The sequence below is a fragment of the Rhagoletis pomonella genome, unplaced genomic scaffold, assembly GCF_013731165.1.
Source record: "Rhagoletis pomonella isolate Grant_MI unplaced genomic scaffold, Rhpom_1.0 Rhpom_scaffold_00847, whole genome shotgun sequence".
NCBI lineage: Eukaryota > Metazoa > Arthropoda > Insecta > Diptera > Tephritidae > Rhagoletis > Rhagoletis pomonella.
In genome coordinates, this window is record NW_023459401.1 from 29,519 (window position 1) to 43,322 (window position 13,804).

General features: G+C 37.0%; 2 protein-coding genes across 6 annotated transcripts; one reads left to right on the plus strand and one right to left on the minus strand.

The window, feature by feature from the left end:
* Nucleotides 1-3,809: 3,809 nt before the first annotated feature.
* Nucleotides 3,810-5,742, plus strand: LOC118751607 (transport and Golgi organization protein 2-like). 5 transcript variants are annotated; one of them, XM_036486426.1, is made up of 5 exons: nt 3,810-3,991; nt 4,047-4,284; nt 4,384-4,506; nt 4,736-4,994; nt 5,061-5,742. In XM_036486426.1, the coding sequence occupies exons 2-5, from the start codon at nt 4,143-4,145 to the stop codon at nt 5,581-5,583; spliced, it is 1,047 nt and encodes a 348-aa protein (XP_036342319.1). In that variant the 5' UTR covers nt 3,810-3,991; nt 4,047-4,142; the 3' UTR covers nt 5,584-5,742. The 5 variants fall into 5 exon arrangements, with proteins under 5 accessions (XP_036342319.1, XP_036342317.1, XP_036342318.1 ...); XM_036486424.1 differs by having other exon boundaries at nt 3,810-3,974; XM_036486425.1 differs by having other exon boundaries at nt 3,810-3,950; nt 4,025-4,284.
* Nucleotides 5,743-5,744: 2 nt separating this feature from the next.
* On the minus strand, nt 5,745-11,006 carry LOC118751606 (RRP12-like protein). Its single transcript, XM_036486422.1, has 14 exons — nt 10,766-11,006; nt 10,148-10,707; nt 9,982-10,098; nt 9,120-9,910; nt 8,412-9,033; nt 8,088-8,347; nt 7,895-8,029; nt 7,672-7,831; nt 7,339-7,611; nt 7,002-7,270; nt 6,771-6,946; nt 6,473-6,709; nt 6,076-6,391; nt 5,745-6,008 (listed from the first exon to the last, which is right to left on the minus strand). The coding sequence occupies exons 1-14, from the start codon at nt 10,905-10,907 to the stop codon at nt 5,903-5,905; spliced, it is 4,164 nt and encodes a 1,387-aa protein (XP_036342315.1). The 5' UTR covers nt 10,908-11,006; the 3' UTR covers nt 5,745-5,902.
* Between the last annotated feature and the right edge of the window lie 2,798 nt (nt 11,007-13,804).

A 13,804-nucleotide genomic window follows, 5' to 3' on the forward strand; every position in this document is an offset into this window, starting at 1 on the left:
GAGTTCAAAAGGTGTTTATTCGATTTGCCCTCGCCTCTCTTAACTTCTCAGATTCCCTCATATTACTCCCGGTGTAAACTAATAAATTTGCTATCATTGGAAAATAGAAGGCATACCCAATTACTCTTATTCGTCTTCGATCTTATCTCTGGCTCCATTGGGGCGTATGAATAAAAACTGAGCAATTGCTTTTTCTTAAAATTTCATACCTGTTACTTCAATTTTGTTTGAATAAATCGAGTAAAAGGTCTGAAATATTAAGAAAAAGCAATTGCTTATTTTTATTCATACGGCCCATTGACTGCCCATCTCTTCTTAAACAGGTTACCTTTAAGGTGCCTCTCAGAACTCTTCGCTCTCACATCCCCTTTTACCTTCCTGCCGTTAAGACTAACTACTCATCTTTTGCGCCTATTTTTCGAGGCCTTGTGGAATTTAACAATATATCAAAGAGCTTAGATATCGACTTTTCGTTTCCAAGAAGTCTTTTTAAATCATCTCTTGAAACCTATTTTCGTAATTGCACATATACTAGTCACCGTTAATACTTTTAGCCTACTTCAAGTCTGTAAGATTGTAAATCATAGACTGAATAAAGACGAATATGAAATATAGGAAGAGTGGATTAAATAAGAAGTTTTAATCATTTACATGTAAGCTTCATTGATCAACTGTTACGCCAAGCTGCGATAAAGCCGGCAAGACCGGATTTGTTGTGTCTCCTGAATTCAAAATGCTCTAGAAGAATTTGGAAACATTAACAGGTATTTTATATATAAGTAACAAAAGAGTGGTGTACCATAAAATATAAGCTGGGTATTCAAACACTGATTTGATGGCTTTTCGGCAAGTGAACGGAACCTGCACTTCTACCTCTAGTTTTCTGCTACGTGGATAGTTTAAAAAGTGTAATTGATTTTCCCGGTATTCTTATATAAGATAATATTTCATTCAAATCTGTAAAACAATAAACTTAATATTTAGTGACAAACCTGTTACACGAGCATTAGCCGTAGTGGAAGGACTGGAGCTGCTGGCGGCACTGCTCCCAGTGGTTTTTGCGCACTTTAAAAGCATTTTTACCCCTTTAAAGTCAAACAATATTTTAATAAAACCCTTTTAAATGTATCTTAAAGTTTAATCCGGTAAACTTAACTGCAGTTGCTAAATTTTTTGTACATAAATTTCAGTGGTCAAATTGTCGCTAACTGGTTCCAGAATCTCCCCCCAGCGATACTACGACACCTAGTATTGTGAAACACAGTACTTAGTATAATTCTTAAATTCAATCAAATTGATAGCATAAAACTTGTATTTTTCCTTACAAATCACCAAGAACTAGTAGAACTTTTTAGTTTACACAATTATTTTTTGTTCCTGCATTCGTCACTATTTTTAGCAATTTTTCTGTATTACACGTTTTGCTCATTACCGTTTTCATTTCCTTTTTTGCTGTTTATTAGTGAATTTGTATTTTTTCTTAACACGCACACATGTTCGTGGAACTAGTTTAAATGGAACGCCATTACAATGTCCATGTTTTACCTTAAATTCTGACAATTTATATTGGTTTTTTCAGTAAATATTTTATTAAAAGATTTAATTTGCATTTTTTAATAAAGTTTGATGATTGAAAATGTCCAATTTCTATGCCGAAAACTGATTTTCGTTTCACATCAATTTTAGAGGTGGAGAAAACATCGTTGCACTATCGATATATCGATTTTTTTGCTAAACATCGATGGTTGATGGCGACTATCGATGTTTCTTATTTACACCTCTGCGCATATAAAATGAAATATTGGCTGCGTTTCTTTATACATTCCGGATAATCCCATTTCACAACCGGAATAAAGAGAATGCGTTTGAAATATACGTTAACATATCATCAGGAACGTTCTAAAGAATAAGTAAACAAAAAAGTTTATTCCAAACGTTCAGAATGAATAAAGAAATGCAGCCATTCTGCCTTATCCTGTACAAGGCGAATAATAATAAGGTGGTAGCTGGAGAGCAAAAACAAAAATTTACATGTATTTTGTTTTTGCTTTGGCGGCATAAACTGTCAAAATCTGTAAGTTTGTGTGTGGAAATTCAAACAAAATTTTTCAATTTGACATAGAAGCCGTAACACATACACAAAATCAGCTGATCATAGTAAAACTATGGAAACCAAGAGTGAAAAGTGAACCGGTTCGGGGAAAATGAAACTCATGATAAGGCTGATTAGTTTGTAGCTTATAACCTTTCAAAACAAAAATCAAAATATTTTTTAACACTTTCAAAAAACAATCGTTTATCTCTTTAAAACTTTAATAATAATAATATTAGATTAGCGCTTACACATATGTTAGTGTTTGGCCGAGCTTCTCACCGATTTGTGGACCTAGAGTTTTACACCGACTCCACACGGCGATTGTATTTTGATGAGAAGAAGAAAAAGTTCTTGACAGAAATGCACTCGGAGGTTTGTCATTGCCTGCCGAGGGGCGAAAACTGTTAAGAAAAAACCTTTTCTATATTTTTTTGTGATGTTGCTATGACCAGGGCTTGAACCTAGGCACTGCAGAGCCACTACACCTTAGCGGCCGCCGTTCTCTCTTTAATACTTTTATGTTAATCTCAGTGAATAAAAATGTTACGTTTTTACTAGCTTTTATTTAACTTCCCTTACATACATATATCTCCTTGAATTTTATTGTCAATTCTAACCCAACTTCCCGATGAGCTAGAGACTTGGGACTTTAAACTTAGGTCAAACCCCGATGGCAGTGTAATATGAAGGACGAATTAATCCACTAGGTGGCACAGGTTTAGAGATGTTTGAAATACCCGTATTTATGGTCCGATATGGTTAATATTTGGAACGCATATATATTACTTTCATGGAAGGAAATAGGTACTTTTGTTTTATTTTATTTGTAATAACTTATTAGGGCGTATTCATAGTCAAATTTAAATTCATACTTAAAGCTACTTGCGGCTTTTTGACGTAGTTTTTAATGGGTTATCTGTCGAAATCGCTACATTTAACTTCAAGTAACAACTTAATTTTGCCTTTAAACGACCTATTTTTTCACAACAATCGATGTTAAATCGATGTTTTCTATTAATACATCGAAAACATCGATGGTAGCAAATATCTCCACCCCTAATCCTATGCACTCAACTGGTTTCTTTATTTCTGCTTTCGTCTGACATTTTTAACTCGCAGGGTTGCCCGGCTTGTAGGAAAAAACCTATTATTGAGATTTTGAGACGGAAATATGGTGCTTTCCCGGCGTTTACATGAGACAATTTTATCAAGCCAAAAGCCACAAACACGAAGACAATTGTCTTCTTCACTTTCTTTGATTTTTCGAAGACAGTGAATTGGACAGTAAATTGGACAATTCGGTCACGTCTTGGTTAATTTGAGAGGAAGAGGCAAGACAAAACCGCAAAAAATCGCAGAATTACGAAAAAGTGGTTTGTGTTTGGATATTTTAGTAAATAATAACGACACTAAAGGCGGCTGCTGAAAAATGTATTGGCCCGTAGTCATAGTCAAAATAAAGTCGACTTTAAAGTTAGTTGCAGCTTTTTGACATAATTTTCAATGGGATATCTGTCAAAAAAGCTGCAACTAACTTTAAAGTCGACTTTATTTTGACTATGACTACGGGCCATTGTTTTTATAATGGTCTGGACGCCTACTTTACACAACAACTTGACAACTACTACACATTCTCAATTGTCTTGTCTCAAGTTGTCTTATGTAAACGCAGTGTTACTAACACTAAAGAGGACAACTTAGCCTTTTTTTTTTGCTGTCACACAACACTGCCGACAAACGACACAAACAAAAAGTTTTCCAGCTTCAATTGTTTACTTTCCGATTGGATTATTTTTGTTTTAGCAACTAATGATTACCACTGTGGCTTTGCCTGTGCGATTAGATAAGAAATAAGGTGATAAGTATTGCTTTTAAGTGGGTAATTGACAATCTATAGTGGTAGCACTTGTTGTTTATGCAAATGCAAAGATTTAACATTTGTTTTCATTAGGAGCTGTCTGTGATTCAGTAGCTGCATTGACACGTACGACGGAAAGTGCTGCATCGGCTAGATTAGCGACATTAGAATACTAGAATTATAAAAAATATGTGTGTGATATTTATCTATGTGAACTCAAATCCAAACCCTGGTGGATACAAACTTATATTAGCCTCTAATCGAGATGAATTCTATGCGCGCGATACACAGGATGCAGCAAAGTGGGCTAATGCAGAGCATGTTTATGGAGGTTTGTAGCCATGGTGTATTAAATACATTTTGTTTGTAGCTACGCATCAATGAAAGGAAATTTTGTACGAAATGCTTTACTTAAATATGCTGTTTTCAGGCATTGACTTAGAGCCTGGGCGTGAAGGTGGCACTTGGCTGGCAATTGGTGGCCATGGCGGCGTATTCAAAGTAGGAGCGCTACTTAATTTGACAGGAGAGCCTAAACCGAGGAATGCTGTGGGTGAGAAGTGATAATTATTTTATGTATGTATATGACAGTAACGTGTTGTTGACCTTTGTACTTTGCTCACTACGGATCATTGACATCTTATTGGTTACAAACATATTTATTTGCTTACATATTTTGCATACATACATTTCTGTTAAACTTATCGTCCAAATGAACATGCATGATTCCTTTCTTCGTTTACCTTTTTGAATACTGAATACCAACTATATTAAAATAATAGTTAATGGCGAATGTGTAGCTAAAAACCATAATATAATATACCCCAATCATAACGACTATAAGGCTGACACAACAAGAATCATCAAGCCTGCAGACACATCTTCTTTACTACACAATGAACATTTTTTGCTAGGCCGAGGTATGATTGTTTCGAATTTTGCTGCCTCTAAGGATGATTGCAACATACAAGGTTACAATAGCGAACTGTTGAGCGAGTGTACAAAGTACAGCGCTTTTAATTTTGTTTCAATCGAAATCGGGTTAGTAAAGCAAGTTTCTGTTAAGAAAATTTTCAAAATAACGTTCATATTTTTCCCCTTTATCAGCTCAAAAGCACCAGCGAATATCCTGTTGCTGAGCAATACACCACCTGGTTTGGAACATTTCGCTGAGGCTAAATGCTATGGGTTCGGCAACAGTCTAGCTTCGGCACCGTTTCAAAAGGTTATCAATGGTCGTCAACGCTTTCAGAACATTGTAGAGGATTTTCACAGTAAGCTGGCAACAGCACCAACTGAGGCTATGCATAACATGCAAGCAGATCTTGTCACAAATTTAAAGAATTTACTAAAATGTGAACACAAGTTTTGGCCAGATGCAGAGCTGGCACGACGCGCACCCAATTGGGGTGAATATTTGAGTGCATTGAACGTAAGCGTGCCATCCGCTGGGTACGGCAGTCGTACACACACAGTTATACTTATTGATGGACAAAATAAAATGCATTTTTACGAAGACACAATGGCTGGACCCGATCCCAAGGGCGAGTGGCGGCAAACACATATTGAAAAACAATACTTTCAAAACGAAAACTCAACAACACAACTATTTGAGTGCTCAAAAATTTGAATGTACCCAAATCGTATGAAAAATTTTGTTGATTGGGTGCTAATACCCAAAAGCCTCAGAATATAAGCTTTTAAACTCAGGTGAACTGACTAAAGTATTTTTAACTTACATAAATTGTATAAGCTAACTAAAAAATAAAATCATTAAACATAGAGGCTATCTGCTTTTAAAGTTTAAATAGTAATTTTTAGCTTTATTTTATGCAATCTTTTGATTTATAACTCTCACTAGAAACAGTAGTAACTGTAGCTTACTTCATATATAATCTTTATGTACACATACATACATAGCCTTAGTTTATTGCATTCGTTTTATTAGCTTATTGTTTTTTAGGCTTAGCGACTCTTTGTTTAACGCCTCTCAGCGCACCTTTCCGTGCTCCGTTTACGATATTCTTAAATGTGCCCGCATGTTTTGCTCGTTTTCTGTCAAAAATGTATATATTTTTGTTAAATCAGGAACGTTTAGTATAATTACCGTTGAATAACTTACCTTTTGTTTAGCGTATTTCGACTTAGTGGTATGTACGCGAAGGGATCGAGCTTGCCCTTCTTCTTCATATCGCCTTTAGCTTTCTTAGTTGTATACTCGCTGCCGGCGTAGGCTGAAACCGCTGTAGATTTGCCAGATTTGGCCGACTTTGCAGAGTAGCCGGATTTCATTGATATCGCGTCACTACCGGCGGCGCCTAAGGGCCGATGAATACCTTTGCCACCGGCTACATATTTCGAAGCTGAAGTCTTACCCGAACGCATGCTAATCGCATCGGTAGCTTTACGTTTGCGGCTTGTAGCTGGCAGTTCCTCCTCTTTTGTTTCCGTATTACAGAGTACGATAATAAGAGTAAATCACTTTTTATGACTACTTAATATAATCATGGTAGACATACCATCACTAGAGTCCACTTCCATGCCGCGTTTAGGCGCTCGTTTAGCTTCAATTGCCTCGTCATCATCATCGCCACTTTCGCCGCTGCTGCTGCTGTTGTCATCACCACCAGCACCGCGCAATGCTTTATCACTTATAATCAGTCTTCCATCCTCGGCGGTTTTAAAACCACGATTCGGATCCCTATTCTTGGATTTGGTGCTACCAGCAGCACTTGCGGCTTCATCTGGTCGGTTTGCTATGGAAAAAATATATATATATATACAAATATATTTTTAATAACTTTTACTCGTACGAACTTAGCACATTTCCTATCGACTTAATGTCAGCCAAATCGACAATATCCTCTGGATCTTCACGTATATAAGTGCTGTTGCGTTTCGGTTTCCTTTTCTCAGCCTTATTATGATCGCCATTATCCGCATTCATATCTTCTGGCAAATCTGAATCGGAATCTGCCAATATGTCATCAATGCTGCAAGCATGCATTTACAATAAATACGGTCTTTTAAAGGGATATTTTAACCTACGTTGTGCTCTTCTTTTCCAGCCCAGCGACGAATTCATTCTCCGAATCGTCGTCATCGGTCTTATCTTTTTCGTTCAGTTGCTTTCTATTTTCACGACGCATTTGCTTTCGTATTTTCTTCAGGCGCCGATGCGTTACTTCATCATCACCAGGCACAAATTTAATTAGCTCTTCAGCTGTGAACCGCTTGCAAAGCTTCTTTAACAAATACCCAATTTGTATACGGCAATAACGTTTGGTATCTTTGGACATTGCAGATAGAGATTTCATCTAAAGAATTTAAATTTTTGAATATGAATTCTATATAACTAAAGCAAATAAGTTAATGAAATACTTACTATGGTATCCAAATGATTAGCCACATACGGCGAAGGCATCACTTTTATAAATGTAATTAGAAACGCTACAGCAGCTTCGGCTTCGGAACGCGCTTTTTGCACAAGAAAAACGAGAATTTGTTCCATTATGAATTCGAGCGTGGTAATAGTTAAATTTTTCCCCTGATTTTGTACCACGGCGCGGAAGGCCAAAATCGTATTTGTAATAAGCGAGTCGTCGCCTGCAAAGCCTGCTGTTAGTATATCAACAAAGTCGTTCAGTTTACCAGCTTCCTATTTATAGATAACGAGTATTTAATTTCCAAAAAAATACGTATTCTTAGGGATGGGTACCTGGTATAGATTAGCCAAAAATATGATGAGCTCCTCTGAAACATTTTCCTTGCGCGTCGAAAATTCCTTGTAAGAGATCACAGCTTCTGGTATAGTTTTCATAACAATTTTGTCATTCACAGTAAGAGATTTGCGATTTTCAATAAGAATTTTTAAACATCTAAAGTGGTAAACGTGAGACGGTATGAGTAAAAATTTTAAAGTGGTGAACTCTGAATTTTACCTTAAGCGCGCAGCCTGACAAACGGCGCAACTCGTAACAAATGCATCCAAAAGTAGCTTTTGCAAGGCGATACTATTCTTACGGCCGAATTTCTGACAAGAAGCTGCCTCGGAAGTTAATATATCACGAAGAAGTCTAAAAATTAAGATATAAGGAGGATATGCAAAATTTTCGATTCACTTGCTACACATACTCATATGTACGACGTTGTTGCTTTTTCAGTTTTTGATCATCCTTAGATACCAACTTAGATTTTTCATTCTTCAAAACGGGCACAATGAAGGTCTCGAAGAAAACGCGTATAACTTCGCTGGTTTGAAATAACAGGAGCGCAGCATTGATATCAAAAATTGCATCATACTCGAATGTTCCAACCGCTGTATTCGACAGTTGAGTTTTTGCAGTTTCGAAGAGTTCCTTCAGTACATCTTCTGATGTTCTTGTTAGGTACAACTAAAACATATAAACCAACAATTTGATAAAGCTATTGGTCATTGCTGTTAATGTAGGCACGTACCTTTATTACTTCTAATGCCTTCTTGCGCAGATCCGCTTCGTATGTGCCATTTGGTTTTTGGGCGTAAATATTGAATAAACGCGGCAAGAAGTTTTTAGAATACTTCGCCAAAGCTTCTTTAATTTCGACGTTCTCCTCATTTCCAATCAACTCAGTGAGACCATCGAAAATAGGTGCACGAAATTCTGGATTATTATCCAAAGCGTTGCCAAGAGTGGGCGCAATTAAGCGCAGATTTTCAGCATCTGCTGGGTCACGACAAAATCCTGGGAATAAACCCCAAAGTTGGCAGCACAACAGCTCATAAGTATGTGACATTGATTGTTGTTTCTCTTGGGCATATTTATGCCATTTATTATTGCAATCCAAAGCCAAAGGCAAAATATACTCCTTGAAGAATTTGAATGAAGCACCTTTGGTACCCTCACGGAGCAGCGGTAACAGCCATGAACGTTCGAGCAAAACTTCGCCCTTGCTATTTGTTAATGGTATAGTTTTCAAAATAATCTCTGGACCCATTGACTGTATTGCCGCAATTATAGAGTGCTCAATTTGCACACGCAGCGTGCTTTGTGTGTCGTAGCGCTTTGAAAGCGTCTGAAGTGATGGTGTCAGTTCTTTGCTACAAAAAAGGAGGCAAGATTAATCAAAACTTTAGTATATATGTACATATTAACGAATTATTTTGCATCAGCGAAGACAACTTACCTAAAATACTTGCCACATACTTCAAAGACAATTGAAAATATAAGTATGACATGTTTGGCTATTTCCCCGAAGGGTGCGTTAAGTACCTTTTCCAATGTGGCGATTATTCGCATTATTGGAATGCGGTACACTTCAGCTTTTTCAGTTGTGTCACAAGCCGACTTAATACATTCGTTTAAAAGCTCCTTAATACAATTCGATACACTATTAATTATTTCTGTGCGCTCGGACATCCACAAGTCAGTGGCACAAATATCGAAAAATCTTGGCAACGCATTCATACATAAGTTCAAATCCAATAATGCCAGATGAATATGTCCTTCTTTTAGCACCGTAATCCAAACTACCGTTTGACGCACATCAGCACGATCTGGACGATATTCATGTATGGCAGCTAGCAATTTCGCACACAAAGAACCATTCAAATTGGTTGTTCGTGACGCGAAAAGTGAATGCAGAGCTTGGAAGCAGTTGGTGCGAATGAGCACATTAGCAGCAGTCATGATGGAAAGTAAACTTTCGCAAACTGAACGGATGTCTTCTATTTTAAAGCCACTCACAATGTCTTTGAGAAGTGTGAGCGTATGTAGCACTGTTGTCTGCGAATTGGTTAGAACCTCAGGCTTAAATTGGCTTAAACAGAATTTTGTTACACGACTGCTGGCCGGATGGTGCTTAGCTTTCCGCTCTGCTACATAATCAGCATCCTCGGCCTCTTCTTCATGGGTAGGTCGCATGAAGGAGCTGCCATGAATGATTGATACAATAGCGTGTTGCGCAGCTTTCCGAATCTATAAAAAAAAAAAAAAAAAAACATTTAATGAGCTTAAAATTGTGCTGAAAGTATTAAAAAAGTGAATACTTTAGGCTTTGAATGTATGGTGAATGAAAGTATGGCATCAATGTATTGCCAAGTGGAGGAGTAAGTCCATGTGATATATTCTTGGGCACAAAGCAGTACGGACAAGCAACCAATTATCTGAAAAAGTAAATTAGCAGATTTATCCAAAAGTTGTGTACTTACTTACATATTTTACAATGGTCTGATTCGCTGGCTCCATAAAGCGTTGTAAGCATGATAAAAAGGTCTGAGCCGTCTCTCCAAATCGTTTGCGCAACACCGCTTCTGGCACCGATTTGATACCCATTGATAACAGCGAAATGCCCGCAATTATATCATTGTCTTCAGTGCTAGCTTCAATCTGTTCCATAAGCAATATGAAATACTCCGTCGATGACTCTGTACCCCCACGCTCGCGTATGATTTCGGTAAGTGCGGTTAAGATTGCAAGCATTTCCTTATGCAAGTCGGACGATGCACGAAATCCCACCAGGAGCCTTTTAAAACTCATATTGCTACAAGCACTGTAGTTGGAAGCAAATGTTTTGAAAGTTTTAAAAGTGCCCTGTTGCGATTCCGACATGCTCTCATCTTCCAAGCCGCCATCGTCGTGGAGACTGAAAGATTTTAAACTGCCAGCAACATCGTTGACTGTCGTTGTCTCAGCATTATAAGCCAGGCGTTGATCATGTTTCAATACCGCATCGAAAGTAAGCGTGTTGGAATTTGGAGCATGTTCAGGTGGTGCTGCGAAGTAAAATAAAAATAAAAATAACGTTAATAACTAGGATCAAATTTACTTTACCTAAACTTAAGTTTGGCTGAAAGAAACGCGACTTGGCTTTTAATCGATGCCTCATTTGCTCAGGATTAGAAGTAGATGACTGCCCTTTGCTCCATGTTTTGCCTTTAGTGTGGCGCTTCAGTTTGGAACGAAATTTTCCCATTCTGCGGTAGTTATTTTGCCCAAAAATTTATTTAAAATTCCTCAAGAACACTGCGAAAACAAAAACACGTGTCGCTGATGCACTTTGCCAAAGTAAAAGAATCTAAACAGCAAAGAATGTCAGCTAAAAACAGAATGCAAAGAAAGGGGTTACTGTGAGGCCATATATGTAATACTACTATATTGGCAGTAAGAGCTAGCATGAACCAACTAACAAGATCACGCAATCGGAAAAGAATGAAAAAAGTAAATTTCTGAGCGTTTTTGACATCTGCCTAAATATGAAAACAAACAAAGAAAACGAAAAAGGCGCGGTTATTGAGTGCGATTAGATTTGTATTTATTATAAAATATAAAAAGTGAAACTTGATGACAATTAGCAAAAAAAGTTCATAAAATATGGTTTTAATGATTACAATCGCATATTATCGGCACCGGCCGATTTTTCAATGCCAACGTTCTGACCACAAATGTGCACCCACTCTCCTCTTGGCAAATCAAACAGACGCACAAACTTGTTCCAATCACAAAGCACTTCATATTATATCATAAATTTGTAATAAATCAAAATTTCTAATTAAAACCGCTGCAGAAAACACATAAAATCGCTAAAATATCACTACGAAGAGGTAGAAGACGATGTAAACAGAACCAAAAAACATCAAAAACGCTACGAAAACTTTTTTCTGAAAATCGATTACAAATACAACGATGGCGGATTACGTGATCTGTAGTCGTTGGTTTATGAGAGCTAGTACCGTACGAAAACACTACAGTACAGATATATCAATAAACACGTACGAAAGAAAACCCTGTGGGAAAATCTCTAGTTCTGAACTGGTGCGCTTCTAGTACATTTAGACCCAGTACTGGTTCGCGATAAATCTCTTTTGCATGCAAGCAACTGGCGAATTTAACATGGCGATGTCCTAGGAAGTGTCAATTGCCCCCCGCTGCATTCCTTTTTCGATAGTTCCGAACTAGTCCTAAATTCTATAGTTCCGAACCAGTTCTAAAATCGACAGACGAAAGAAAAAAGTATCATGATTTTTCAATCTTTTTGGTTCTTCCGTGTGTGCGATTTTAAGTTATTTTGGAAGAAATATGTTTTCAATTTGAAATTAACTTTGTTTGAATGATTGTAAGAAATGTACGTTAACATACCTTTAGCTGTAGCTGAGTTTGCAGAGGTGCTCGCTGTTATTTCTTAGATTCCAGACTGTCCCTAGATGTTGAAATGTTAACACAAATTTTAGTTTTGTATTACCAAGCTATGAAAAAGCATCTGTGAAGCACAGAATAGAAGCGTATTTGAACGAAAAAGCCGCTGAACACATATCTATGTAAAGTAAACAAGCCCCCCGCTGCATCCCTTATTCGATAGTTCCGAACTGGTTCTAAATTCGACAAATAAGATCTAGTTCGTTTTGCATCCCTTTTTCTATAGTTCCGAACCATTTCTAAATTCTTCACTTTAGATATAGATTTCTAGTCAAAAAAACTGAAAAAATTAGTCTTTTAAAAGTACCACTTTTTCGCCGATTTTCGACTGGTGGGGATCTAGTTCCTATCGAACTAGTTCCTTTTTGGCGATAAAGACCTAGTACGGAACTAGAAATTTGATTCACTAGTCCGCGGTTTCCCTACAGGGAAAGGAACACATACGTTTATAAATAAACATGTACACAACACATTTACAAAAACGGCACTCAAGTACACAATACATTGACAAAAACAGTACTAGACTGTCTCGCTTTGATTTCGGAATGCTTACACATTGAGATGTTAGCATACTACCCATGAACGAAAGACACAAGATCACGCGGGAAGGAAAGAACGAAAAAAGTTATTTTCTAGCTGCCGAAATCTCGACGCCATCTTTGTTGTAAGAAGTAAACAACGAAGAGAACGGAGAAAACCGCGAAATTGTTGAACGCATGAAAAATCATTTTTATTATGCAAATTCTTCTATAAATCATGCCGTTGTGTTAAATTATTCTTTATCTTATGTGTACACACGTTGTCACAAGCGAAAATGAAGAAAATTGCAGTAAAAAGCCACCACCAAATTTAAACAATGTAGAAATGTAAACAAACGGCTAATGTCAAAATCGTTCAACTTTTTTCCTAAATGCGATTCTAACGGGCAAGTCTCCTGCCCGCGTGATCTTGTCTTTTTGGTTCATGCATACTACCAGTATAGAAGTATTACATATATGTGTGAGGCCGAACAGAAAGTTCTATGATAAGTGTTGCCAGAATAAAAGCTACAAAATGATCATGTTATGAGCAGCCTACTGTAAGCGTACATATCGTCGTTTAAAGAACAAAACCGCGTATCGTCATTCTGCAAAACCGCGTAACTGACATTGGCTGCCAAAAATTGAATTTGCTCACATAAGCTCTTGGCTCAATCCTTATCCATTCGTCGTGTAATATACTAGCCAGAAATTTGATTGCTTTATAAAAAAGAGAACCATTTTGAAATATGAGTGTTTTTGCCCTCTAAAAAATAATTTATGCAATCTCACATAAGTGGTTTTGCATTTTGTTGATACGTGGTTTTGTACTGTAAATGACGATACGTGTGTACGTTTGTATGCGCGGAAATATGTCAGGACGTGGCATTTCGCAGGAATTTAAGAACTTGTCAAGATAAATATGGCAGAGGACGTAGGAAAGACGGAGACAACTTATATTTCATATTTATAAGTTTGTTTAGGCGGAGGATGTGAGAAAGACGGAAACAACTGATGTTTCTCATTTTCGCGTTTGTTTTTTTGCATGAATTTACGCGAAAAATATAATTATTTATTCTTGCCCGATGATAAAAAAAATATATAAAAATGCATAGATTTCATTTAGACTAATTAAATTTATATATAACAAGCATTAGTT

Coding starts and splice junctions, on each gene's coding strand:
- LOC118751606 (XM_036486422.1), bottom strand. CDS start 10,907: ATGGGAAAATTTCGTTCCAAACTGAAGCGCCACACTAAAGGCAAAACA. Junction 10,099..10,147: donor ATCAGACCATTGTAAAATAT/GTAAGTAAGTAC, acceptor TTACTTTTTCAG/ATAATTGGTTGCTTGTCCGT. Junction 6,947..7,001: donor CTGGAAAAGAAGAGCACAAC/GTAGGTTAAAAT, acceptor GCATGCTTGCAG/CATTGATGACATATTGGCAG.
- LOC118751607 (XM_036486426.1), top strand. CDS start 4,143: ATGTGTGTGATATTTATCTATGTGAACTCAAATCCAAACCCTGGTGGA. Junction 4,507..4,735: donor TAAACCGAGGAATGCTGTGG/GTGAGAAGTGAT, acceptor TTAAAATAATAG/TTAATGGCGAATGTGTAGCT. Junction 4,995..5,060: donor TTTGTTTCAATCGAAATCGG/GTTAGTAAAGCA, acceptor CCCCTTTATCAG/CTCAAAAGCACCAGCGAATA.